This window comes from Aplosporella prunicola, assembly GCF_010093885.1.
Source record: "Aplosporella prunicola CBS 121167 unplaced genomic scaffold K452scaffold_24, whole genome shotgun sequence".
Lineage (NCBI taxonomy): Eukaryota > Fungi > Ascomycota > Dothideomycetes > Botryosphaeriales > Aplosporellaceae > Aplosporella > Aplosporella prunicola.
In genome coordinates this window covers 551356-577969 of record NW_022983552.1, presented here as the reverse complement: position 1 = coordinate 577969, position 26614 = coordinate 551356, and the positions used below count along the sequence as shown (strand labels likewise).

Here is a 26614-nt window from a genome sequence, read left to right as displayed (position 1 = left end):
CGCCACGATACGATAGCACAAGAACTTATAGAAATAAAAGACGACCTAAGAGTAACAAAGGACTCCGACGGAATAATCCTATTTTTAGGATTAGTCTACGTCCCCACAACGCTCAGAGAAGGTTTAGTTAAAGATATCTATAAGCCACCGGCATATAGTTACTAAGGAACCGATAAGATAATCGAACGAATCACCCGGTACTTCTACTTCCTAGGCCTTAGGAAAACAGTCCAGCGAGTAATCTCGCAGTACGATCTTTACATCCGAAGCAAAGCCGCGAGACACGCTCCCTACGGACTACTACAGCCACTCAAGGCGCCTAAGCGACTATAGCAGTCGATCTCGTTAGATTTTATCACGGATCTACCACCCTCGAAGGAGCTACTTACTAGGGTAAAATACAATTCGATACTCGTCATCGTCGATAGGCTCACAAAGTACGCGTACTATCTACCTTACCTTAAAACGGCAAACGCGGAAGAACTTACCTACACGTTCCTCAGGACAATCCTCGGCAACCACGGGCTACCAGAAGAGCTAGTATCAGACAGGGATAAGTTATTTACCTCCCGGTTCTAGCAGACTCTTACCCGTCAGCTCGGCTCCAAACACAAGATATCCACTACGGCGCACCCGCAAACAGACGGACAAACAGAACGAATAAACCAGATACTAGAGCAACACCTACGCTGTTACGTCAACTACGCATAAAACAACTAGGTAGAACTCCTACCCCTCGCCCAGTTCGCATACAATAGTACCAAAGCAACAACCACCCAGGAGTTACCATTCTACGCCAACTACGGATATAAACCAACGGCTTATAACGAGCCGCAACCAAGCCAGTCGCTTACCCAGAAAGGAATCCTAAAAGCAGACCAGCTAAGGGAACTACACCGACAGCTAAGCCTCGACATAGAATACAACGGATTTCTAATATCAAAATATTACAATAGGCGGCACCAGGAGGCACCGACCTTTAAAGAGGGGGATAAAGTATACCTTCTCAGAAAAAACATCCGGACGAAACGGCCAAATAACAAATTAGACTTCAAGAAAATTAGACCGTTCGAAATTAACAAACAAATTGGAAAAGTCAATTATCGTCTCAAATTACCGGATACAATAAAAATTTTCCCAGTCTTTCACGTCTCACTACTAGAACCGGTACCAGAAAACACCCCCACAGTACAACAGACGGAAGAAATAATACCGGAAAACCCTAACGCCGACGAAAACCAAGAATAGACGGTACAGAAAGTCCTAGACAGTAGTTATATCAACGGTCAATTCCGCTATCTCCTAAAATAGGAAGGAAATTAGGATAATACCTAGGAACCACCTAAGAACTACGAAGGATATCAAGAGCTCATCAAAGAATTCCACCGCCGAAACCCAGATCGTCCAAAGCCGACACGTCAAATTCGCCAGGAAACGGATCAACCTCCCAGAAGGCGGGCATCCGCGCAAAATCCACCGGCTCCGACGTCTCAGGAGGCGCAGCAGAACCAGTCCCAGGAGAACCCACATTCACAGGACCCACAGAGGTATCAGCTAAGGACTCGCCACGCAAGCGCTCTACACGCCGATCACTCGTAGGATCCTTAGGGTCAACAGAATTCCCAACATAAGGACGAGACTCGCGCTTCTCTAACTCCTCCAACTCCGCCAAGGAAGCAAAACCGGAACGAATCATCTTAGAACGACGCTCTTATAGGAACCGCTATTGCTTCCGCAAGCGAAGCAGCTTCTCCAAAGTAGCATCCTCCTCGGCGGCCAAACGAGCCTGCTCCCGATCCAACCTCTCCACTAAGAACAGTTAGTAAAGAATAGCAAAGGGGGAAAAATAACCTACAACCCTACTCATTCGCCGCAGCTGCGTCACACCCCTTACGACGAGCCTTCAAACAAGTAGCACAAACAGAGAGATCTTTTTCTAAAGCGAAACACTTCGAGCCATGCTCTAAACAATTAGTACAGGGAATTATCTCTACGCCCTCACAAAAAATCGTCCGAAGTAAGGTTCTACGAGAAATAGTAGAACGATACTACTTAGAAGGAGGAGGACCTAAGTCCGAATCGTTAGTACAAGGACGCTTAGGAGGTATAGCAAGAGACTTACAGAGATAAAAGAGAAGGAACACGAGAACCCTAAGATATAGCCTAAAAGGAAAATCTTCGGGCCGAAGATCCTTAAGGAGGGGGGTAGTATTATAGACCGCAAGGGAAATTAACCCGCAGGGTCGGAAAGACCTTATAGAAAGAAAGCCCATACGGGCCTAGAAACCTTAAGGGCTTAGTAACCACAGAGGCCCGCGTCCCACAAGGCACCAGCAGATACGTACTAGGCAAGGCCGTAAGAGAACTAAGACTACAACCCTAAGAAGCCCACACAGGAATACACCCCGTAGAGACTTAGTCGACCAAAAGGCGACGACTCCAGAGAGCCCGCAGGGGATTAACGTCTACAAGGACGAAAGCAGCAAGCCGATAAGTAAACCCACAGAGCGATCGAGGATAAGGAACTTATCACGCCCGCTCTACGACAAGAAGATAGGTTATTAGGTTAAAGAAAGTTAGCTATTAGAAAAGTAGCACCCGAGTCACGTACGCCCTACGTATCGCCCGTAGATTATAGGCACTACTACGAGTATCGCCCTTCGTCGCCCGGCGATAAAAGGCTATAGTCGCCCTTCGTAACAAGGCGATATCAGATTATTAGCATTTCCTACATATATTTAGACCACGCTCTCTAGCAGTAGATAGGACCTTCGTAGTCAACTTAAAGTACTAATCTATACTCCTAGGTTGATAGTAATACGCCTACACCCGATCCTTCACGTAACTTATCTCTCAACTCCTACACTTCTTATCCTTCAAGGTAAACCCTTCGAACCTATTCACCCGCTAGGTAATCCCAACGCCTAGGCTAAAGAGGCCTCGTTACAGGCTCATCCTGATAACGACTTTACTTAGAAGGGCTATACCTTTAAGAATAGTAATAAGCTCTATACCTACTACTCGAAGGGTCACCGCGACTATATTAAGGTAGGTTTCGTATATCTTTCGCAGTTTACTTATCTATATACTAACATCTTTCGTAGATCGATATACGGCTATTATAGACCGTAAGGGAAATTAACCCGCAGGGTCGGAAAGACCTTATAGGAAGAAAGCCTACACGGGCCTAGAAACCTTAAGGGCTTAGTAACCACAGAGGCCCGCGTCCTACAAGGTACTAGTAGATACGTACTAGGTAAGGCCGTAAGGGAACTAAGACCACAACCCTAAGAAGCCTACACAGGAATACACCCCGTAGAGACTTAGTCGACTAAAAGGCGACGACTCTAGAGAGCCCGCAGGGGATTAACGTCTACAAGGACGAAAGCAGCAAGCCGATAAGTAAACCCACAGAGCGATCGAGGATAAGGAACTTATCACGCCCGCTCTACGACAAGAAGATAGGTTATTAGGTTAAAGAAAGTTAGCTATTAGAAAAGTAGCACCCGAGTCACGTACGCCCTACGTATCGCCCGTAGATTATAGGCACTACTACGAGTATCGCCCTTCGTCGCCCGGCGATAAAAGGCTATAGTCGCCCTTCGTAACAAGGCGATATCAGATTATTAGCATTTCCTACATATATTTAGACTACGCTCTCTAGTAGTAGATAGGACCTTCGTGGTTAACTTAAAGTACTAATCTATACTCCTAGGTTAATAGTAACACGCCTACACCCGATCCTTCACGTAACTTATCTCTTAACTCCTATACTTCTTATCCTTTAAGGTAAACCCTTCGAACCTATTCACCCGCTAGGTAATTCCAACGCCTAGGCTAAAGAGGCCTCGTTACAGCGGCGTTACGGTCGCGCTATAGATAGGATCGCTAAGGCTGTTACCGAGTAGACTAAGTCTACCGCGGGTAATACAGCGCGTTCGTAGGAGGATCGTAAGAAGCGCGCTGCCTCGATCCGCTAGAGTATAAGAGCTACTAAGGCCCGTATATATCGCGAGCGTACTACGCGTAATCCCGTCGGTAAGGACTAGTCCCTCTTCCGTAACTAGATCCTAGTAGAGATTTCCGATTACCTACGTAATATTTCTAAGAGCCTTCGCTACGTAGTACGTTCGTACCCTCTTCGTATACCTTATATATTCGCTAACTAGTCTTATAGCACGAGGTGGATCGTAACGACGAGCTAGTAGATAATATAAGGGAGCTAACTAACCTATAGTCCTAGGAGGCTAAAGAGGCGGCTACTGCTACTAAGGATAGTAATAAAGACGATAAGGATAATAAGGAGGATACTAAGGCTGATAAGGAGGATACGGGCGATAATACCTAGTTACTAGGTTAGCTGCGGTATGCATACGCCATAGATACGCTTCTAATAGGTTAAGGCTATATAGTATAGTCTTCTAAGTATAGTTATAAATTCTTATACTCTAATCTTGTCTTTTACTTCTTATACGGTGTTCCGCGTATGTCTCGCGCGTTACGCTTGCGCTTATACGTTATACTAGATAGTTCTTACTTATCCTAGTATTCTACTACTAGCTGTTAGTAGTATTCGAGGTTTTCGTTAGTTTCCTATATATCTTCCGTAGGCGAATAGCCTGCCTATCGTACGAGGTACTTAATCTTCTATCCTCTTTTACGATGGTTAAGGATTTCTTCTACTTCCTATTCTCCTTCGCCCGCGATTTCTACGGGCTCTGGCGGCGTTTCTCCCTCTCTTTATATAAATAGCTCGAGTAGGGATACGTGAAAGATATCGTAGATTCTATACTACCCTAGTAGTTCTAGCCGGTACGCCTGCTTTCCGATAGGTTCTCGCACTCGGAAAGGGCCTAGAAAACGATCTATTAGCTTACGCTAAGGTCTTTTAATAGAAACGTTCTTAGCGTTTAGTAGGATAAGATCGTTAGTTTTAAACGTTCGTAGCCTATACCGATTATTATAGTACTTTATTTATTTGCTAACGGCGTCTTATATACGGTATATAAGCTTATCGCGTGTTTTATCGTAGCTACTCTACATACTCTCTTACGCTTTAGTTCTCCCCCCGGGGAACGTCGGTGTAAGAGTTGGCCGACGGGCAATCACTAGGTTACTAGGAAACGTAGGTTGGACGCAGTTAGTTCGCACCAGGGTCATACTTGAATTGGTGTATAAACTATTTCCTGCCCTAGCGCCCATTGCTCCTGGGGCAGCTATTTATCCTTGTGCGTGGCCTCCTTCGGTAAAGGGCTTGGCACCCACGTGACCCGCAACAACATCGCATTGCTTGAGGACCAGTCCCTCGTTTCTAAGTTCCTTACAAAGCGTTCCTACCCCGGGCAATCCGACCTCGGATTGCTGATGACTTCGTATAGGTCCGAAGAGAGTACGTTCCGCGTAGGGAGGGGCGTACTGTGCGCTTCGAATACGGTTGTGCTTCTCTTTCCGCGCAAGGCGTGTGTGTTATGAGAACTATGCGTCGCTGTTCGACGAGGTATAGTCGGGGGTTGTAGTGGTGGTAAGATAAATGGCTTCTAATCTGCGTGGATCTATCGGAGTTCTTTGTTGCGCGTGTGTCGTGTACAGAGTTGAAAGGAGTCTTTGTATGATCGGGGTGGCGTTGCGCATCTTTTTCGCATGATTATAGTAGCTACCGCTCTGCGGTAATGGCGATTAGTATCTTTAACCTAGATCTCGGTATACGTCTTCGTGTTTTCTTTTTCTCCTTGTTTCTGCGTTCTGGGTACGAGGCGGTGGCGTGTTCTGTACTTGCCGTACGCGGCCAATCTCGTGCTGCTTGCCGTTCTGCTTGCTAGCAGGACTCTAGTGGTGAATGAACCTTATGGGAGCTCCCTCCCGTTTAGGCTGTGGCGCGCGCGCGGGCCACCTACGGGTGACTGCCTACACGCGTGTAGTCACCTTCACTTAGGTATAAGGGGACACCTCCCGCTGCTACTTCCCCCTCTCTTTTATAACTCTCTCAGCGCGTTCCGACCTTCATCTTCGTACGCGCTTAGCCTGCGTGGCTTTCTTGTCTTCTATTGTCTCTTCCTTGTCCAAAACCTTTGAAATCGCACCCGAATCACGCCTTCTTGAGATACGCATCGACATCGCCTAGACATCGCACCACCTACTTCACTTCGACATGGCTCCTAAGTTAAAGGCTCCTGTCCCGCAGCACCTGCGCCGTGGTGCCGGTACTAAATCGCCTGTGTCCTGTCTGCGCTGCTTCTTCCAGTGGGCTCATCCTGACAACGACTTCACTTGGAAGGGCTGTACCTTTAAGAATGGCAACAAGCTCTGCACCTACTGCTCGAAGGGTTACCGCGACTGCATCAAGGTAGGTTTCGCATGTCTTTCGCAGTTTACTTGTCCATGTGCTGACATTTTTCGTAGATCGATATGCGGCGTTACGGTCGCGCCATGGACAGGATCGCTGAGGCTGTTACCGAGTGGACTGAGTCTGCCGCGGGCAACATAGCGCGTTCGCAGGAGGATCGCAAGAAGCGCGCTGCCTCGATCCGCCAGAGCATGAGAGCCACCAAGGCCCGCATGCATCGCGAGCGCACCACGCGTAATCCCGTCGGCAAGGACCAGTCCCTCTTCCGCAACTAGATCCTGGTGGAGATTTCCGATCACCTGCGTGACATTTCCGAGAGCCTTCGCTACGTAGTACGTTCGCACCCTCTTCGCATGCCTTGTGCATTCGCTGACTAGTCTTGTAGCACGAGGTGGATCGTGACGACGAGCTGGTGGATGATGTGAGGGAGCTGACTGACCTGCAGTCCTGGGAGGCTGAAGAGGCGGCTGCTGCTGCTGAGGACAGTGATGAAGACGATGAGGATGATGAGGATGATGAGGAGGATGCTGAGGCTGATGAGGAGGATGCGGGCGATGATGCCTAGTTGCTGGGTTGGCTGCGGTATGCATGCGCCGTGGATGCGCTTCTGATAGGTTGAGGCTACATGGTGTAGTCTTCTGAGTGTAGTTATGAATTCTTGTACTCTGATCTTGTCTTTCGCTTCTTATACGGTGTTCCGCGTGTGTCTCGCGCGTTACGCTTGCGCTTATGCGTCGTGCTGGATGGTTCTTGCTTGTCCCAGTATTCTGCTACTAGCTGTTGGCAGTGTTCGAGGTTTTCGTTGGTTTCCTATGTGTCTTCCGCAGGCGAATAGCCTGCCCATCGCACGAGGTACTTAATCTTCTATCCTCTTTTGCGATGGTTGAGGATTTCTTCCACTTCCCATTCTCCTTCGCCCGCGATTTCTACGGGCTCTGGCGGCGTTTCTCCCTCTCTTTGCATGAATAGCTCGAGTAGGGATACGTGAAAGACATCGTGGATTCTGTACTGCCCTGGTAGTTCCAGCCGGTACGCCTACTTTCCGATGGGTTCTCGCACTCGGAAAGGGCCCAGAAAACGATCTGTTAGCTTACGCTGAGGTCTTTTAATAGAAACGTTCTTAGCGTTTAGCAGGATAAGATCGTTGGTTTTAAACGTTCGTGGCCTATGCCGATCATTGTAGTACTTTGTTTGTTTGCTGACGGCGTCTTGTATGCGGCATGTAAGCTCATCGCGTGTTTGTCGTAGCCACTCCGCATGCTCTTTTGCGCTTTGGTTCTCCCCCCGGGGAACGTCGGCCTCGACGTCAATATCTAGGGCAATGGAGTCACCCATTAAGGCTTCGGCCGGGCTTATCTTAATAGTCGCATGGTAAGCGCTGTTGTATACGAGCTGTGCTATAGGAAGAAGTTGGGGCTAGTCGTTTTATTTAAAATTGGTGTAACATCGCAGATAGTGTTCCAAAAGTTGATTTTGCCGTTCCGTCTGGCCGTCTGTCTGCGGGTGGAATGCGGTGCTTAGGCGTCTTTTGCTGCGAGTATACTATATCAATGTGGACTAGAACGAACTGGTAAATAGCGACCCGCGATTACTAACGATGCTAATAGGGGCTCCGAAAAACGTAAGAATCCTATCGAGCCATATTTTAGCAAGGTTTTTAGCTGAAATATTTATATTCGTAGGGATATAGATGGCGAATTTCGTGAAGCGGTCGATAACGACGAGTATCGCGTTTACTTCGCATTCATTACTTATCTTCGCCCCTGGGAGGTCCGTGATAAAATCCATGGCTAAATGCTTCATGGGCCGATTTGCTATCGGCAACGGTTGTAACTCTCTATACGCGGGGTGCCTGCGGGTTTTTGTACGTTGGTAGGTGGCGCAAGTTGCCACATAATCCCTAATATGAACAGTTATATCTGGCCAGAAGAATTTGGGTTTGATACTTAAGTATGTTCGGGTATAGCCCAGATGGCCTCCCGCAGGGTCGTTATGGTGTCTTCGCATGATTTCCGCCCTGATAGCGCTTGACTTAGGTACATAAATTGCGCTTCTCAACCGTAGCAGGCCTTCGCGGTCCTGCTACTATAGCTTCTGCTGCGCTCCGGCGTCGTCCTTAATGGGTACTCTCTAGCTTTCCGCAGTTATAAAGGGATCCAATCTTTGCAACTCCTTTAAGCCTTCTTTGAGCTTATTACCTACAGGCGAATATGCCGTTTCGGCCGCGGCTAGCCTACGCGCCGCGGACCGTGGCACGAGATGTTTATAACTATCTGCGCCAGTAGAGGCCTTCCCCGAACCTCTACGACTACGCTCTTTCTGGGTTTCCCGTGCGTCACTTATAGTGTACAGCCATAGTGCTCCCAGCGTAGCCCGATCAGGAACCTGTTCCTGATTCCGTGAAAGTTTTAATTCACGGTTAGGGTTTTCTTGGCAAACGACTTCGTCGTCCAGGGGTGATCGCATGCGCGTACCCCGCGCACCACCGTCCTGCTCTGTCTCTCCAGAGGCCCGCTCCTCAAAATTACCATTTGCAAGTTTTAACTTCTTTTGTAGTGTAGGGAGTATAAGAGTCGCATGCGCGACCTCTTCCTTCCGTCTATAATCCGCCCGCCGGGAAAGCGGGTCGGCCGGATTGGTTTTTCCGGTACGGTACTTGATTTCAAAATCAAACTGGGCCAGTTCTTCGGCCCAACCTGCTTGTCGCCTGCTAAGGGCCTTCGTTTTCATGAAGTATCTAAGGTTGTTGTGGTTAGTTAAGACTTCTACTGCGTGCTTACTGCCCTCCAGGTAGGGTCTCTAGTGGCGAAAGCACTCGACTATTGCGAGCATCTCCTTATCATGCGTATTATAACGCGATTCATAGTCTTTTAACTTCCTGGAATAGAAGGCGATGGGGTGCTATTCCGCCTTATCTGGCTTCTCGCCGAAGAGCTGGGAGATTGTTCCGCCTATGCCTTGTCTAGAGGCATCGCACTCGATTCGTGTGCGTAGCCCTGGGTAGAAATGCCTCAGGAGTGGCTTCATTTGGAACCTTTTCTTTAATTCTTGGAATGCCTTTTCGGCATCCTCTCCCTAGTGCCATTTGGTACGGTTATTCCGCACCTGCGTTTCGAGTGCGCGTAGTGGTCGTTCCACTTGTGAAAACTTTTTAATGAATCGACGATAGAATCCGCAGAATCCTGTGAAACTGCTAATATCTCTTGGACATGTGGGAGTAGGCTATTCTTGTATAGCCTTTACACGGTCGTCTTCCATACGAATTCCGTGCGGGGTGACAATGAATCCGAGGAAATCTACTTCGGTCACCGAAAAAGCGCACTTCTTCAGGTTGGCATATAAGCCGTAGTCCCTTAGTCTTTTCAACACGATTCGTATATGCTCCGTATGCTCTTCGCGCTTGGATAAATAAATGAGGATGTCGTCCAAATATACCATATATATGTAATCAACCAGGCCCGCCAGAGCTCGGTTGATGTAGGACTAGAAAGTAGCGGGCGTATTCGTTAGCCCAAATGGCATCACTAAGTACTTATAGTGGCCATATCGCGTGCGAAACGCGGTTTTCCACTTATCGCCTTTCTTGATCCGTATCCTATGGTAGGCATCCTTCAGATCTAGCTGCGTGTACACTGCGGCTTGAGAGAGGCGATCGAGCGTTTCGCTAATAAGCGGTAGTGGATAACGATTCTTTATAGTTATACTATTTAGACCTCGGTAATCTACGCACAGCCGTAAGCCCCCTCCCTTCTTTAGCATATACAAGATGGGAGCGCCCGCTGGGCTGTTCGACTCCCTGATCCACCCCTTTGCTAGGCTGTCCGCAAGGTATTCGCGTAGGACACTAAGCTCGGTCTCAGAGAGGTGGTACAGGGGGCCGAAGGGAGGCTGCTTACCATCGACTAGGTCGATACGATGGTCATGCGCGGCGTTTGCGGGCAGGGTGCTAGCCTACGCCGTATCGAAAACATCGGCGAATTCAGAGTATTCTGCTGGAATTTGATGCTTAGGTTCATCTTGAGTTTAATGCCAGTTGAGTTTCTTAAAACGGGCCGCAGGCGTCTCGCCTGCATTGGCCATCGGGTATACCGCGTAAATAGTGGCTCCTTCTTATAACGCCTAAGTGACTTCCTCGATGGTAGCGTTCTCGGTTGGGGAGTTATTTAGTTGGGCTATTCCCTCACGCTAGTTAACAGTGGGATTATAGGCGCGGAGCCATAGATATCCTAAGATGATATCGTAACCGGCGATTTCAGCTACACAAAAGACGGATGTATTGTCGGCGCGGTTCTTATATGAATCGCGTACGCTAACTGCGTATATAATAATGCTATAGGTTGGTACCTTATAGCCATCTACCGTATATGCCCTTAGGGCCGGTGTCTATACCGCCACGAGTTTATTTCTTTTCAAGAAGTCATAGGATATAAAGTTCATAGCTGCTCTAGAATCAAGGAGGGCCTTAGTAGGGTAGGTTTTCCCTGCGACTCGCATGCTTACGTCAAGTATAATGCGTTCGGCTTTCCTATTTGTCTCGTTCCCGAGTTGAACGGTAGCCAAATTGGCCTAGGGTCTCTTCCCCTTATTGTCCTGTAGACATTTGTTCTTCATATGCCCCTGTTCTCCGCAGTTGAAACAAACAATATTGCTGAAGCTGCGGGAAGCCTGCGGTACGGGTGCTGGCCCTATACCACGGCCATTCCTATAGGGTTAAACACGATCACGGTATGATTTAAAGTCTTTGTTCCTAAAGGACTTGCTTTTCTCAGGGATTTTCCCTTTTTCTTTTCTCTCGCTGCTGCGCTAAGAGTGCGTATTGCCTTCGATTCGCGTTGTAAGCGCTACTAGGCCTTCCCTTGTTTCAGGGATTATCTGCATACGCAATACTTCTTTGCGAAGGGGGTCAGTTAGTTTCTGCAAAAATGCGCCGCGTCGTATCGTTTCATCAGGCCTTCCGCCTAGTAACTCGTCTTCCAATAAGTCAAGATAATTTGCGAACGCGGCCGCAGACTAATGGTCGCGCTGCTTCGCAGTAAACCACTTATGTTCAAATTCGCTTACTCTGTTGACTGGGTCACGAACTTGGTCAAGGAGGTGTTCCTTAAATATCTCCCAGGTGATAGCATCCCTGCCGCCAGGGACAGCGCGCGTGAATCGCCTATAGTTCGCCTACGCGTTGCCCTTTAGCTTGGTAGAAGTATATACCACTTTCTTACGTTCACGTCGGAACGTGCGAGGCTGCAGCTCGAAGAGTGCTTCGCAAGCATAGATGAATTCGCTATGCTCCTGCACAGACTTGCTAAAGTAGTTACCCGGTCCCTCAACTCTTGGTTAGGGTGAATTGCTACGGGTACTAAATAGACTGCGAGTGCGGTTCGAGTACGCTACGGGTGCGCGTATAAACCGATCTTCTTCCTCGCTTCTTTCCTCGCTCCTTTCGCGTGTGTGTATCGGTGGTTCCGATTCTTCTTCCGCGGGTCGCATACGTCGTTCGCTATTTTGGGCTAGTTCGCGCTGTTGCTGTTCGAGTTCCTGTAGCCTGGCTAGAACCTGTCGAAACGTTTCAGGGTCGGGGGCAAAATCTTCTCTAGGCGCTAACTGCGGCGCTATAGCGGGACCGGTAGGATTCGTCTGTTCTTGCTCCGGACCGCCGGTTTGTCGTGATTGGGATCGGGTAACTATATTAATCGAGCCGTCGGAAAGGGAGGAAATAGAATATAAGAGTTAGCCGACGGGCAATTACTAGGTTACTAGGAAACGTAGGTTAGACGCAGTTAGTTCGCACCAGGGTCACACTTAAATTGGTGTATAAACTATTTCCTGCCCCAGCGCCCATTGCTCCTGGGGTAGCTATTTATCCTTATGCGTAGCCTCCTTCGGTAAAGGGCTTGGCACCCACGTGACCCGCAACAATATCGTATTGCTTAAGGACTAGTCCCTCGTTTCTAAGTTCCTTACAGTCGGCCTCGACGTTAATATCTAGGGTAATAGAGTTACCTATTAAGGCTTCGGCCGGGCTTATCTTAATAGTCGTATAGTAAGCGCTGTTATATACGAGCTATACTATAGGAAGAAGTTAGGGCTAGTCGTTTTATTTAAAATTAGTATAATATCGCAGATAGTATTCTAAAATTTAATTTTACTATTCCGTCTAGCCGTCTGTCTACGGGTAGAATACGGTGCTTAGGCGTCTTTTACTACGAGTATACTATATTAATATAGACTAGAACGAACTAGTAAATAGCGACCCGCGATTACTAACGATACTAATAGGGGCTCCGAAAAACGTAAGAATCCTATCGAGCTATATTTTAGTAAGGTTTTTAGCTGAAATATTTATATTCGTAGGGATATAGATAGCGAATTTCGTAAAGCGGTCGATAACGACGAGTATCGCGTTTACTTCGCATTTATTACTTATCTTCGCCCCTAGGAGGTCCGTAATAAAATCTATAGCTAAATACTTTATAGGCCGATTTACTATCGGTAACGGTTATAACTCTCTATACGCGGGGTACCTGCGGGTTTTTATACGTTAGTAGGTAGCGCAAGTTGCTATATAATCCCTAATATAAATAGTTATATCTAGCTAGAAGAATTTAGGTTTAATACTTAAGTATATTCGGGTATAGCCTAGATGGCCTCCCGTAGGGTCGTTATAGTGTCTTCGTATAATTTCCGCCCTAATAGCGCTTAACTTAGGTATATAAATTACGCTTCTTAACCGTAGCAGGCCTTCGCGGTCCTACTACTATAGCTTCTACTACGCTCTAGCGTCGTCCTTAATAGGTACTCTCTAGCTTTCCGTAGTTATAAAGGGATCTAATCTTTGCAACTCCTTTAAGCCTTCTTTAAGCTTATTACCTATAGGCGAATATACCGTTTCGGCCGCGGCTAGCCTACGCGCCGTAGACCGTAGCACGAGATATTTATAACTATCTACGCTAGTAGAGGCCTTCCCCGAACCTCTACGACTACGCTCTTTCTAGGTTTCCCGTACGTTACTTATAGTGTATAGCTATAGTACTCCTAGCGTAGCCCGATTAGGAACCTATTCCTAATTCCGTAAAGGTTTTAATTTATAGTTAGGGTTTTCTTAGCAAACGACTTCGTCGTCTAGGGGTAATCGTATACGCGTACCCCGCGTACTACCGTCCTACTCTATCTCTCTAGAGGCCCGCTCCTTAAAATTACTATTTATAAGTTTTAACTTCTTTTATAGTATAGGGAGTATAAGAGTCGCATACGCGACCTCTTCCTTCCGTCTATAATCCGCCCGCCGGGAAAGCGGGTCGGCCGGATTAGTTTTTCCGGTACGGTACTTAATTTTAAAATTAAACTAGGCTAGTTCTTCGGCCTAACCTACTTATCGCCTGCTAAGGGCCTTCGTTTTTATAAAGTATCTAAGGTTATTATAGTTAGTTAAGACTTCTACTACGTGCTTACTGCCCTCTAGGTAGGGTCTCTAGTAGCGAAAGCACTCGACTATGTAACGAGGCCTCTTCAGCCTAGGCGTTGGAATTGCCTAGCGGGTGGATAGGTTCGAAGGGTTTACCTTGAAGGATAAGAAGTATAGGAGTTGAGAGATAAGTCACGTGAAGGATCGGGTGTAGGCGTGTTACTATCAACCTAGGAGTATAGATTGATACTTTGAGTTGACTACGAAGGTCCTATCTACTGCTAGAGAGCGTGGTCTAAATACATGTAAGAGATGCTAACAATCTGGATCCTAATCCCTTGGATTAGAGGGGTTGGATTTGTGAGTCTTGGATCTGTATAGATCCAAGGTGGGTCCTACACGTGACCCGGTGCCACTTTTCTGGCGACCAGCTTCTTGCAACCTAACAACCACCTTTCCTTTCGCAGGGCGAACGCGATAATTATCTTTACGATCGTCCGCTGTTCTTCCTTAGTATCGGTTTGTATCTTCTGTCCCTGCGGACCCTAATTCCTTGTGGTCCTGGTTCCCGTGTGGGCTTTCTGGGTTTGTGGTCTTAGCTTTCTTACGGCCTTGTCTGGTACGTGTCTGTTGGTGCCTTGCGGGACGCGGGCCCTTGTGGTTACTAAGCCCTTGTGGTCTCTAGGCCTGTGTGGGCCTTCTTCCTATAAGGTCTTTCCTACCCTGCGGGTTGATTTCCCTTGTGGTCTATAATACTACCCCCCTCCTTAAGGATCTTCGGCCCGAAGATTCTTCCGTTGGCCTATATCTTAGAGGTCGTGTTGTCTCTTCTTTTCCTTTTCGTAAGTTCCTTTGCTATGTCTTCCGCCGAGTCCCGTAAGCGCAAGCGCTTAAGTTAGAAGGCTGAACACCTTGTGTTAGGGGACGAGATCGATCGTGACGGCGCGGAGATGCCTCTTCCTTGTTCTTCCTGTTTGCTTGCTAATGCTGGTAAAGAGGAGGGCGACCCTTCTTTAGTTCTTTGCCGGATGGACGGTGTCCATTCTCGCTGTGGCGAATGTGCTCGTTAGGGAAAGTCTTCTTGTGACGCGAGTGGTCTTGACAATTCGGACTGTACGTGTCTTTTCCTCTTGGGATGTCTTTTGCTGACGATTCCCTTAGTTTTGCGGCTTCGTCAGGCTTTGTTGAAGGCTGATCAGGCCGAGGAGAAGGCTCGTCAGGAGTTGCGGGCTTCTATGGCTCGTTTGGATCGTGCGGAGAAGTAACGTTCCTTGCTCCGTCGTCGGGCTGCTCTGATGTTGTCTTCTAAAGCCAAGACTGTTGAGGAGTTGGAGGAGTTGGAGCGCCTTGAGGCTGCTCGTGAGGCTAGGGATGCCGTTGACCCTGAGGACGAGCGCGATGATCGACGTGCAAAGCGCTTGCGTGGCGAGTCCTTAGCTGATACCGCTGCGGGTCCTGCGAATGTGGGTTCCCCCGGGGCTGGTTCTGCTGCGCCTCCTGAGACGTCGGAGCCGGTGGATTTCGCGCGGATGCCTGCCTTCTGGGAGGTTGATCCGTTTCCTGGCGAATTTGATGTGTCGGCTTTGGACGGTCTAGATTTCGGCGGTGGAATTCTCTGATGAGTTCTCTACATCCCTCGCAGTTTTCAGGTGGTTCCTAGGTATTATCCCAATTTCCTTCCCATTTTAGGAGATAGCGGAATTGACCGTTGACGTGTCTACTGTCTAGGATTTTCTCGACTGTCCATTCTTGGTTTTCGTCGGCGTCAGGGTTTTCCGGTACTATTTCTTCTGTCTGTTGTACTGTGGTGGCGTTTTCTGGTGCTGGCTCTAATAGTAAGACGTGGAAGACTGGGAAGATTTTCATTGTATCCGGCAGTTTGAGATGATAATTGACTTTTCCAATTTGTTTGTCAATTTCGAACGGTCCGACCTTCTTAAAGTCTAATTTGTTGTTCGGCCGTCTTGTCCGGATGTTTTTTCTGAGGAGGTATACTTTATCCCCCTCTTTAAAGGTCGGTGCCTCCTGGTGCCGCCTATTATAGTATTTTGATATTAGAAATCCATTATATTCTATGTCGAGGCTTAACTGTCTGTGCAGTTCTTTTAGCTAGTCTGCTTTCAGGATTCCTTTCTGGGCAAGCGACTGGCTTGGTTGCGGCTCGTTATAAGCTGTTGGCTTATATCTATAGTTGGTATAGAACGGCGACTCCTGGGTGGTTGTTGCCTTGGCGCTGTTGTACGCGAATTGGGCGAGAGGTAAAAGTTCTACCTAATTGTCTTGTGCGTAGTTGATATAGCAGCGCAGGTGTTGCTCTAGTGTCTAATTTGTCCGTTCTGTTTGCCCGTCTGTTTGCGGGTGCGCCGTGGTGGACATCTTGTGTTTAGAACCAAGCTGACGGGTGAGAGTCTGCCAGAATCGGGATGTGAATAGTTTGTCCCTATCTGATACTAGCTCTTCCGGTAGCCCGTGGTTGCCGAGGATTGTCCTAAGGAACGTGTAGGCGAGTTCTTCCGCGTTTGCCGTCTTAAGGTAAGGTAGATAGTACGCGTACTTGGTGAGCCTATTGACGATGACGAGTATCGAATCGTATTTTACCCTGGTGAGTAGCTCCTTCGAGGGTGGCAGATCCGTGATGAAATCTAACGAGATCGATTGCTATGGTCGCTTAGGTGCCTTGAGTGGCTGCAATAGTCCGTGGGGAGCGTGTCTCGTGGCTTTGCTTCGGATGCAAAGATCGCACTGCGAGATGACTCGCTGGACTGTTTTCCTGAGGCCTGGGAAGTAGAAGTGCCGGGTGATTCGTTCGATTGTCTTGTCGGTTCCTTGGTGACCGTGTGCTGGTGGCTTATGGATATCTTTGACTAGACCTTCTCTGAGTGTTCTTGGTACGTAGACTAACCCTAAGAACAGGATTGTTCCGTCTGTATCTTTACTAACCCTTGGGTCGTCTTTTATGTCTATGAGTTCTTGTGCTATCGTATCGTGGCTGTATTCCTGCCGGATTTTATCGAGCTAGGAATTTTTTTCGAGTCTGATCGTCGGTGCTAATTGTCTGTTTGGAACGTATCCGTCCGGCTCTGTGCCGAACCAGCTTCGCTTTGTGCGATACACCGGGGCGACTGCCCTTGCAGGTTCTAAGGAGCCATCCTTATTTTGTTGTAGTACCGCTGGTTGAATACCGGGTTTCCCTGCGAGGTGATCGGCTCTCCTGCTTAACGTATCAGCTCTGGCGTTCTCGGATCCCTTTCTGTAGGTGATTTTTATGTTGTAAGACGCCAATTCTTTAGCCTACCTGACCTGTCTTCGGGTTAGTTCCTTGGTGGTGGTGAAGTGAGTCAGGTTTTTATGATCGCAGTAGACTATAACCTGGTATTTTGCCCCTTTAAGGTAGTGTCTCTATTCTTTGAAAGCCGTAACAATGGCTAGGAGTTCCTTGTTATGGACGTCGTAGTTTAGCTCCGGCGGGGTCATTTTTCGTGAGTAATACGCGATGGGGTGGAGTTTTCCCTGTTCGTCTGGTTGGCTGATATAGGCCCTAATAGCGTAGTCAGAAGCGTCTGTCTCGACTATAATGGGTAGTTCCGGGTTGTGAATCCTAAGGACGGGAGCTTCGCAGAATATCCGTTTTAGTGATTCGAAGGCGTTTTGTTGCGCTTCTCCCTAGTTGAATCCGTGCTCTTTTCGTACGAGTCTCGTGAGGGGTTCTGAGACTTCGGCGTATTTCTAGATAAATTTCCGGTAAAAGTTAGCAAATCTAAGGAAGGATTGTACTTCTTTAACGGTTCTGGGTATCGGCTAGTCTCGTATAGCATCTAGCTTTTTTTCGTCTATCTCTACGTGTCCTGGTGAGATGACAAAGCCTAGAAATTCCGTCCTTTGGACGTGCTATTCGTACTTTTCTGGTGCTACTTGTAGGTCTTTGCCTTGCAGTGCCTGGAATACTTTCCTAACGTGTTCTTTGTGCTCCTCCAGGGTCTCCGAATAGATGAGTATATCATCTAGGTAAGCTATATAGAAGACGTCTAGGTAGTCGCGTAACGTATCGTTGACTAGACTCTGAAACGTTCCTGGGGCGTTTGTGAGACTAAAGGGTATAACCGTGTACTCGTAATGTCCTAGGCGGGTTCTGAACGCGGTTTTCTATTCTTCCCCTTCCTTTATGCGTACTAGGTAGTAGCCTTCTCGAAGGTCGAGTTTAGTAAAGTATTTTGCCGTCCGTAGCTTATCTTGGAGCTCGGTAATTAACGGCAATGGATACCGGTTTTTGATTGTGATATCGTTTAACTGACGATAATTAATATAGAGGCGTAATTTACCGTTCTTCTTTGGAATAAATAGAATTGGGTATCCGGCTGGCGAGCTTAATAGCCTGATGTAGCCGCGTTCGAGATTCTTGTCTAGGTAGTCCCTTAGCGCCTCACTTTCCTTTTCGGAGAGCGCGTAAATGGGCTTGAACGCTGGCTGCGTGCCTGGTAACAAGGGTATCTCGTGATCCTATGGCTTATGTTCCGGTAGTTGGCCTTTGCCTCGTTCTTGGAAAATTGCTCGGTAATCCTAGTATTCTTCTGGTACCGTTTCTAATTCGGGAATGGGCGGTTCCTTCTCTCGCTTTAGAGGTGTACTAAGCTGGTATATTCCTTTCGCAGGTATGGGTTTTCCCTCTGGTGGGTGACCTTCCTTGATCCTGTTTAGATTATCCCCGACGGCCGGTTTTGGGCCGCCGGATTTTGGCCTATTGGCCTGTATGTGTGCTAGAATTCGGTTTTCCGTTTCTTGACTGGGCTTTAAATATATTATGTAGATCCTTTCTCCCCTGCGTCTTATTCGTTTAAGCGCTGCGGCGGAGATTTCCTTAACTTCGATTGGTTCGGAGGATCCGGGTTTTTATTCCGAGGAATCCTTTTGGGAGGCGCGCGTACTGTTCGGTCCGTTTTTAACGCTCGGTCCTCTAGAGCTCTGGTACTTATAGCTCTGGCTTTCCTGGTTCTGGCTCTTTTGGCTCTGACTCTTAAGCTCTGGCTTTTTCTTCCTCTGGCTCTCTGGGCTCTCGCTTGCGTGGCTCTCGGTTTTCCGCTGGGCTTCTATAAGGTGTCGGTTACAACCTTCGTCTGGGAATGTGATTTCCCCTGTTCTCTATCGAATGTAAGGTTCGTGCGTCCTTAGCTATGGTATTCCTAGGATTACGTCGTAGGAAGCTATGGTGGTGACGTCTAGATTGATTTTCTCCTTGTGTTGTCTAATAGTAAGAGCCGACTGGTTGGTTTTAATTCGTACCTATCCTTTTCTATAAGTGGAGGGTGTTCCGTCGACCGTGTTAAGCGCGTAAGGCTCGTCCTTTGCCTGGTATAGTAGGTGGTTTTTGATGATAAACGTGGGGCTTACGAAATTGCTACTTGCCCCGCTGTTAATTATGATTCTAGCGCTTACTTTGTTGATTTTGGCTGTAATCACAAGGTGTTTCTAAAGATCTGTTCCGGTAGGTATGGTTCCGTTTACTGTTCTGATCGCCTGGTTTAGGGACCTAGACTTCGGCCCCTGCAAGGGTCCTATTAGTTACTGTGCAGGGCCGTCTAGTTTTTTGACTGTCCCTTTTTAGAACCTTGACTGCTCGATTGGGGTGTACTGTCGTAGAAGTCGCCGGTATTACTATCGACTAGTAGGGAGTCTTCCGGTAGTTCTTCTACGAACCTATGGATTTCTTCCTTAGTAGGTGTTCCCTATTTATTTGTCCTGCGTGTTCTCTTGGTGTTTTGTTTTTTTGGCTTATATGGAAACCATCCTGTTACTAGTTTCTTACTTTGGTAGATTTGGCAGTTATCGTTATAGTATATAGTCTAACTGAGCGTTCTGTGCTTAGGCTCTTTCCGGGCTGCTACTGACGCAGTTCGATTGGTGGCAGCGGCTTCTTTTCCCTTGTTCTTGTTCCGCGGATTCTGCGGGCAGCTGTGTCCGGGTTCCTATTTGTCGCTATAGTAGATATAAAGGTTTTTGTTAAATCGTTCCTTCTGTTGATCGGTCTACTTACTGTAGGCTTTACGGCTGTTTTTTCCTTTCCTGCCCTTGTCTTTATTGTCCCGGGTTGAGCTGTCCAATTCCATGGCGTTACCTCCTTCTTGGGTATGTCTTGGCCTTATGGATCGAGATGTGTTGGCTTGCTTATCCTATCCGCGCTGTAAGCGGCGTCGGTCTAGTATAGTGGCAAGTTGGATTATTTTAGCGAGGTTCTCGGGTTCCTTATAGTAGGTTATTGCTTCCTGAATTTCGTCCTTTAGTCCTTGGGCGTAGAACGTCCTGAGTGTGTAGTCGGTGTGGTGTCTAGCTACGTATACCGCGTTCTGGAAGTCCGTAGTGTATTCTAGTACCGACTTCTTTTGTTTTAGGGTTTAAAGTGTTCTCGTGGCTTTACGGGTCTTATTAATGTCCGCGAAAGCCTCTTTAAGGTATTTGACGAAGGTTCGATAGTCGTTGAAGACCTCCTAGGTTCGATCGGTCTATTCCTATTACTGTTTCTCCTGACGTTCCCGTTTTATTGGGCGGAACTATTTTTCTACTGCGCCGCGTAGGTACGTGCTAGCGTACAGGACCTTTTCTTCGTTATCGGTGAATTGTCCGCGGGAGAAGTGGAGGTAGTCGTCTAACTGGGTAAGGAAGTTCTGGGTCTTATGCCGGTCTCTATAATAGAGATCAGGCTTTGGCACCTTAGCGTGGGATGTAGCCGGTGTAGCTGTAGGTGGTATAGCAGCGGGTGTAGGCGCAGACTGAGCCGGTTGGTCTCCTTATAGTGGAGCTACCGGGTTTGTAGCTTCTTACGCTAGTAGGCCCGTTTGCGGAGCTTGTCCCTAATTAATGCGGGCCCGGAGACGGGCATTCTCCTGTATCTAATCGTTCAGTTGCGACTGGAGATTAGCTATCTGCCCCTATATGCCTTGTATTATGGCGAAGATGTCGTCTAAGGTTGTAGGGTTTCTCTGCTGCTGCTGCTACTCCTAGGGAATGCTGCTACCGTCGTTTATATCGACTATCGATATCTTATCCTGTCTGGTTTAGATAGGACGGGGTGATACTTTACTAATTGAGCTTGACTTCGGAATTAAGTCTTCCTTCCTTCTTGCAAGGATAGTGGTTAAAGTGTAACGAGGCCTCTTTAGCCTAGGCGTTGGAATTGCCTAGCGGGTGGATAGGTTCGAAGGGTTTACCTTAAAGGATAAGAAGTATAGGAGTTAAGAGACAAGTCACGTAAAGGATCGGGTGTAGGCGTGTTACTATTAACCTAGGAGTATAGATTGATACTTTAAGTTGACTACGAAGGTCCTATCTACTACTAGAGAGCGTGGTCTAAATACATATAAGAGATACTAACAATCTAGATCCTAATCCCTTAGATTAGAGGGGTTGGATTTATAAGTCTTAGATCTATATAGATCTAAGGTGGGTCCTGCACGTGACCCGGTGCTACTTTTCTGGCGACCAGCTTCTTATAACCTAATAACTACCTTTCCTTTCGCAGGGCGAACGCGATAATTATCTTTACGATCGTCCGCTATTCTTCCTTAGTATCGGTTTGCATCTTCTATCCCTGCGGACCCTAATTCCTTGTAGTCCTAGTTCCCGTATAGGCTTTCTAGGTTTATAGCCTTAGCTTCCTTACGGCCTTATCTAGCACGTGTCTATTAGTACCTTGCAGAACGCGGGCCCTTATAGTTACTAAGCCCTTGTGGTCTCTAGGCCCGTGTAGGCCTTCTTCCTATAAGGTCTTTCCTACCCTGCGGGTTGATTTCCCTTATGGTCTATAACAGACTATTACGAGTATCTCCTTATTATATATATTATAACGCGATTTATAGTCTTTTAACTTCCTAGAATAGAAGGCGATAGGGTACTATTCCGCCTTATCTAGCTTCTCGCCGAAGAGCTAGGAGATTATTCCGCCTATACCTTGTCTAGAGGTATCGTACTCGATTCGTATGCGTAGCCCTAGGCAGAAATACCTTAGGAGTAGCTTTATTTAGAACCTTTTCTTTAATTCTTAGAATACCTTTTCGGCATCCTCTCCCTAGTACTATTTAGTACGGTTATTCCGTACCTGCGTTTCGAGTACGCGTAGTAGTTATTCTACTTATAAAAACTTTTTAATAAATCGACGATAGAATCCGCAGAATCCTATAAAACTACTAATATCTCTTAGATATATAGGAGTAGGCTATTCTTATATAGCCTTTACACGGTCGTCTTCTATACGAATTCCGTACGGGGTAATAATAAATCCGAGGAAATCTACTTCGGTTACCGAAAAAGCGTACTTCTTTAGGTTAGTATATAAGCCGTAGTCCCTTAGTCTTTTTAACACGATTCGTATATGCTCTATATACTCTTCGCGCTTAGATGAATAAATAAGGATGTCGTCTAAATATACTATATATATATAATTAACTAGGCCCGCTAGAGCTCGGTTAATATAGGACTAGAAAGTAGCGGGCGCATTCGTTAGCCTAAATAGTATTACTAAGTACTTATAGTAGCTATATCGCGTGTAAAACGCGGTTTTCTACTTATCGCCTTTCTTAATCCGTATCCTATAGTAGGCATCCTTTAGATCTAGCTGCGTATATACTACGGCTTAAGAGAGGCGATCGAGCGTTTCGCTAATAAGCGGTAGTAGATAACGATTCTTTATAGTTATACTATTTAGACCTTGGTAATTATAACGAGGCCTCTTTAGCCTAGGCGTTGGAATTACCTAGCGGGTGAATAGGTTCGAAGGGTTTACCTTGAAGGATAAGAAGTGTAGGAGTTGAGAGATAAGTTACGTGAAGGATCGGGTGTAGGCGTGTTACTATTAACCTAGGAGTATAGATTAATACTTTAAGTTAACTACGAAGGTCCTATCTACTGCTAGAGAGCGTGGTTTAAATATATGTAGGAAATACTAACAATCTAGGTCCTAACCTTAGGATTAGGGAGGTTGGATTAAAGGTGTTAGATTACTATAATCTATAGGTCCGTACGTTCTAGATTAGAGACGTAGGATTACTATAATCTAAGGTAGGTCTTATACGTGACTTTTAGTACCGCTTTTCTAACGGCTAACTTTCTATAACTCGATAACCTTCTTCCTTATCGTAGAGCGGACGCGATAAGTTCCTTATCCTTAATCGCTCTGTAGGTTTACTTATCGGCTTGCTGCTTTCGTCCTTGTAGATATTAATCCCTTATAGGTTTTCTAGAGTCGTCGCCTTTTAGTCGGCTACGTCCCTACGGGGTGTATTCCCGTATAGGCTTCTTAGGGTTATAGTCTTAGTTCCCTTACGGCCTTGCCTAGTACGTATCTACTAGTACCTTACGGGACGCGGGCCCTTGTAGTTACTAAGCCCTTGTAGTTTCTAGGCCCGTATGGGCCTTCTTCCTATAAGGTCTTTCCGACCTTGCGGGTTGATTTCCTTTACGGTCTATAATAGTAATCTACGTATAGCCGTAAGCCCCCTCCCTTCTTTAGTATATATAAGATAGGAGCGCCCGCTAGGCTATTCGACTCCCTAATCTACCCCTTTACTAGGCTGTCCGCAAGGTATTCGCGTAGGATACTAAGCTCGGTCTTAGAGAGGTGGTATAGGGGGCCGAAGGGAGGCTATTTACCGTCGACTAGGTCGATACGATAGTTATACGCGGCGTTTACGGGCAGGGTGCTAGCCTACGCCGTATCGAAAATATCGGCGAATTTAGAGTATTCTACCGGAATTTAATACTTAGGTTTATCTTAAGTTTAATACTAGTTAAGTTTCTTAAAACGGGCCGTAGGCGTCTCGCCTGTATTAGCTATCGGGTATACCGCGTAAATAGTAGCTCCTTCTTGTAACGCCTAAGTAACTTCCTCGATAGTAGCGTTCTCGGTTAGGGAGTTATTTAGTTAGGCTATTCCCTTACGCTAGTTAATAGTAGGATTATAGGCGCGGAGCTATAGATATCCTAAGATAATATCGTAACCGGCGATTTCAGCTATATAAAAGACGGATATATTATCGGCGCGGTTCTTATATAAATCGCGTACGCTAACTGCGTATATAATAATACTATAGGTTAGTACCTTATAGCTATCTACCGTATATGCCCTTAGGGCCGGTGTCTATACCGCTACGAGTTTATTTCTTTTTAAGAAGTTATAGGATATAAAGTTTATAGCTACTCTAGAATTAAGGAGGGCCTTAGTAGGGTAGGTTTTCCCTACGACTCGTATACTTATATTAAGTATAATACGTTCGGCTTTCCTATTTATCTCGTTCCTGAGTTAAACGGTAGCTAAATTAGCCTAGGGTCTCTTCCCCTTATTATCCTATAGATATTTATTCTTTATGTGCCCCTGTTCTCCGTAGTTGAAATAAATAATATTGCTGAAGCTGCGGGAAGCCTACGGTACGGGTGCTAGCCCTATACTACGGCTATTCCTATAGGGTTAAACACGATTACGGTATGATTTAAAGTCTTTATTCCTAAAGGACTTGCTTTTCTTAGGGATTTTCCCTTTTTCTTTTCTCTCGCTACTGCGCTAAGAGTACGTATTGCCTTCGATTTACGTTGTAAGCGCTACTAGGCCTTCCCTTATTTTAGGGATTATCTATATACGCAATACTTCTTTACGAAGGGGGTTAGTTAGTTTCTATAAGAATACGCCGCGTCGTATAGTTTTATCAGGCCTTCCGCCTAGTAACTCGTCTTCTAATAAGTTAAGATAATTTGCGAACGCGGCCGTAGACTAATAGTCGCGCTACTTCGTAGTAAACCACTTATATTTAAATTCGCTTGCTCTATTAACTAGGTTACGAACTTAGTTAAGGAGGTATTCCTTAAACATCTCCTAGGTAATAGCATCCCTGTCGCTAGGGATAGCGCGCGTAAATCGCCTATAGTTCGCCTACGCGTTGCCCTTTAGCTTAGTAGAAGTATATACTACTTTCTTACGTTTACGTCGGAACGTACGAGGCTATAGCTCGAAGAGTACTTCGTAAGTATAGATAAATTCGCTATACTCCTGCATAGACTTGCTAAAGTAGTTACCCGGTCCCTTAACTCTTAGTTAGGGTAAATTACTACGGGTACTTAATAGACTACGAGTACGGTTCGAGTACGCTACGGGTACGCGTATAAACCGATCTTCTTCCTCGCTTCTTTCCTCGCTCCTTTCGCGTATATATATCGGTGGTTCCGATTCTTCTTCCGCGGGTCGTATACGTCGTTCGCTATTTTAGGCTAGTTCGCGCTGTTGCTATTCGAGTTCCTATAGCCTAGCTAGAACCTATCGAAACGTTTTAGGGTCGGGGGTAAAATCTTCTCTAGGCGCTAACTACGGCGCTATAGCGGGACCGGTAGGATTCGTCTATTCTTACTCCGGACCGCCGGTTTATCGTAATTAGGATCGGGTAACTATATTAATCGAGCCGTCGGAAAGAGAGGAAATAGAATATAAGAGTTAGCCGACGGGTAATTACTAGGTTACTAGGAAACGTAGGTTGGACGTAGTTAGTTCGTACTAGGGTTATACTTAAATTAGTATATAAACTATTTCCTACCCTAGCGCCTATTACTCCTAGGGTAGCTATTTATCCTTATACGTAGCCTCCTTCGGTAAAGGGCTTAGTGTAACGAGGCCTCTTCAGCCTAGGCGTTGGAATTGCCTAGCGGGTGAGTTGGTTCGAAGGGTTTACCTTAAAGGATAAGAAGTGTAGGAAGTTGAGAGATAAGTTACGTGAAGGATCGGGTGTAGGCGTGTTACTATTAACCTTATAGTAGAGATTGATACTTTGAGTTGACTACGAGGGTCCTATCTACTGCTAGAGAGCGTAGTCTAAATACATGTAGGAAATGCTAATAATCTGATGTCGCCTTGTTACGAAAGGCGATTGTAGCCTTTTGTCGCCGGGCGACGAAGGGCGACACTCGTAGTGGTGCCTATGATCTGCGGGCGACACGTGGGGCGCACGTGACTCGGGTGCTACTTTTCTGACAGCTGACTTTCTTTAACCTGATAACCTATCTTCTTATCGTAGAGCGGGCGTGATAAGTTCCTTATCCTCGATCGCTCTGTGGGTTTACCTGTCGTTTTGCTGCTTTCGTCCTTGTGGACGTTAATCCCCTGCGGGCTCTCTGGAATCGTCGCCTTTTGGTCGACTAAGTCCCTGCGGGGTGTGTTCCCGTGTGGGCTTCCTGGGGTTGTGGCCTTACGGCCTTTCCTAGTACGTGTCTGCTGGTGCCTTGTGGGACGCGGACCCCTGTGGTTACTAAGCCCTTAAGGTCTCTAGGCCCGTATGGGCTTTCTTCCTATAAGGTCTTTCCGACCCTGCGGGTTGATTTTCCTTACGGTCTATAATACTTAGTACCTACGTAACCCGTAACAATATCGTATTACTTAAGGACTAGTCCCTCGTTTCTAAGTTCCTTATAATCGGAAACCTAACTAGAAAAACCCTCCTAGTAACCCCTATAGAAACAATAGAAACTCTAGCTCCTACCTCCTCCCCCTACTACTTCCGCACCAATAACAGCTCCCGAAGCTATTCTACTAGCTAGGAACTACCTATAGAAAGTAGTAGACCTATCTAACTCCCGCCCCTAGGAAAATAGACTTCTAGACCTTCTAGAAATCTTCCGGAACTTTACTAAAGAAAACTACCTTCCCCTAATATAGAGAGGGCCTAGCCAACCCCCTACTATAATAAAGAAACTAACTAGTAGTCTAAAAACTACTAAAACTCGCCCCTAAACCTATACTATAGCTATAGCCTAAAACCTCTCCTAAACAGCTAGAAAAGTTTCTAGTAAAGTTACCTTAATTCTAGCTTCTTAAAAAGCTAGAACCCTACTCTCTCCTAGCCGGTAAC

General features: G+C 46.6%; 2 protein-coding genes across 2 annotated transcripts; both read left to right on the top strand.

Annotated features, from left to right (window-relative positions):
* Positions 1–6148: 6148 nt before the first annotated feature.
* Positions 6149–6908, top strand: K452DRAFT_301331 (uncharacterized protein; the record flags this gene model as incomplete). Its single annotated transcript, XM_033542431.1, has 3 exons — positions 6149–6343; positions 6400–6585; positions 6729–6908. The coding sequence occupies 3 exons, from the start codon at positions 6149–6151 to the stop codon at positions 6906–6908; spliced, it is 561 nt and encodes a 186-aa protein (XP_033394102.1).
* Positions 6909–15049: 8141 nt separating this feature from the next.
* Positions 15050–15670, top strand: K452DRAFT_290970 (uncharacterized protein; the record flags this gene model as incomplete). Its single annotated transcript, XM_033541086.1, has 3 exons — positions 15050–15402; positions 15446–15448; positions 15474–15670. A coding segment is annotated over one exon (312 nt), but the record flags the coding sequence as incomplete, so codon positions are not given.
* Between the last annotated feature and the right edge of the window lie 10944 nt (positions 15671–26614).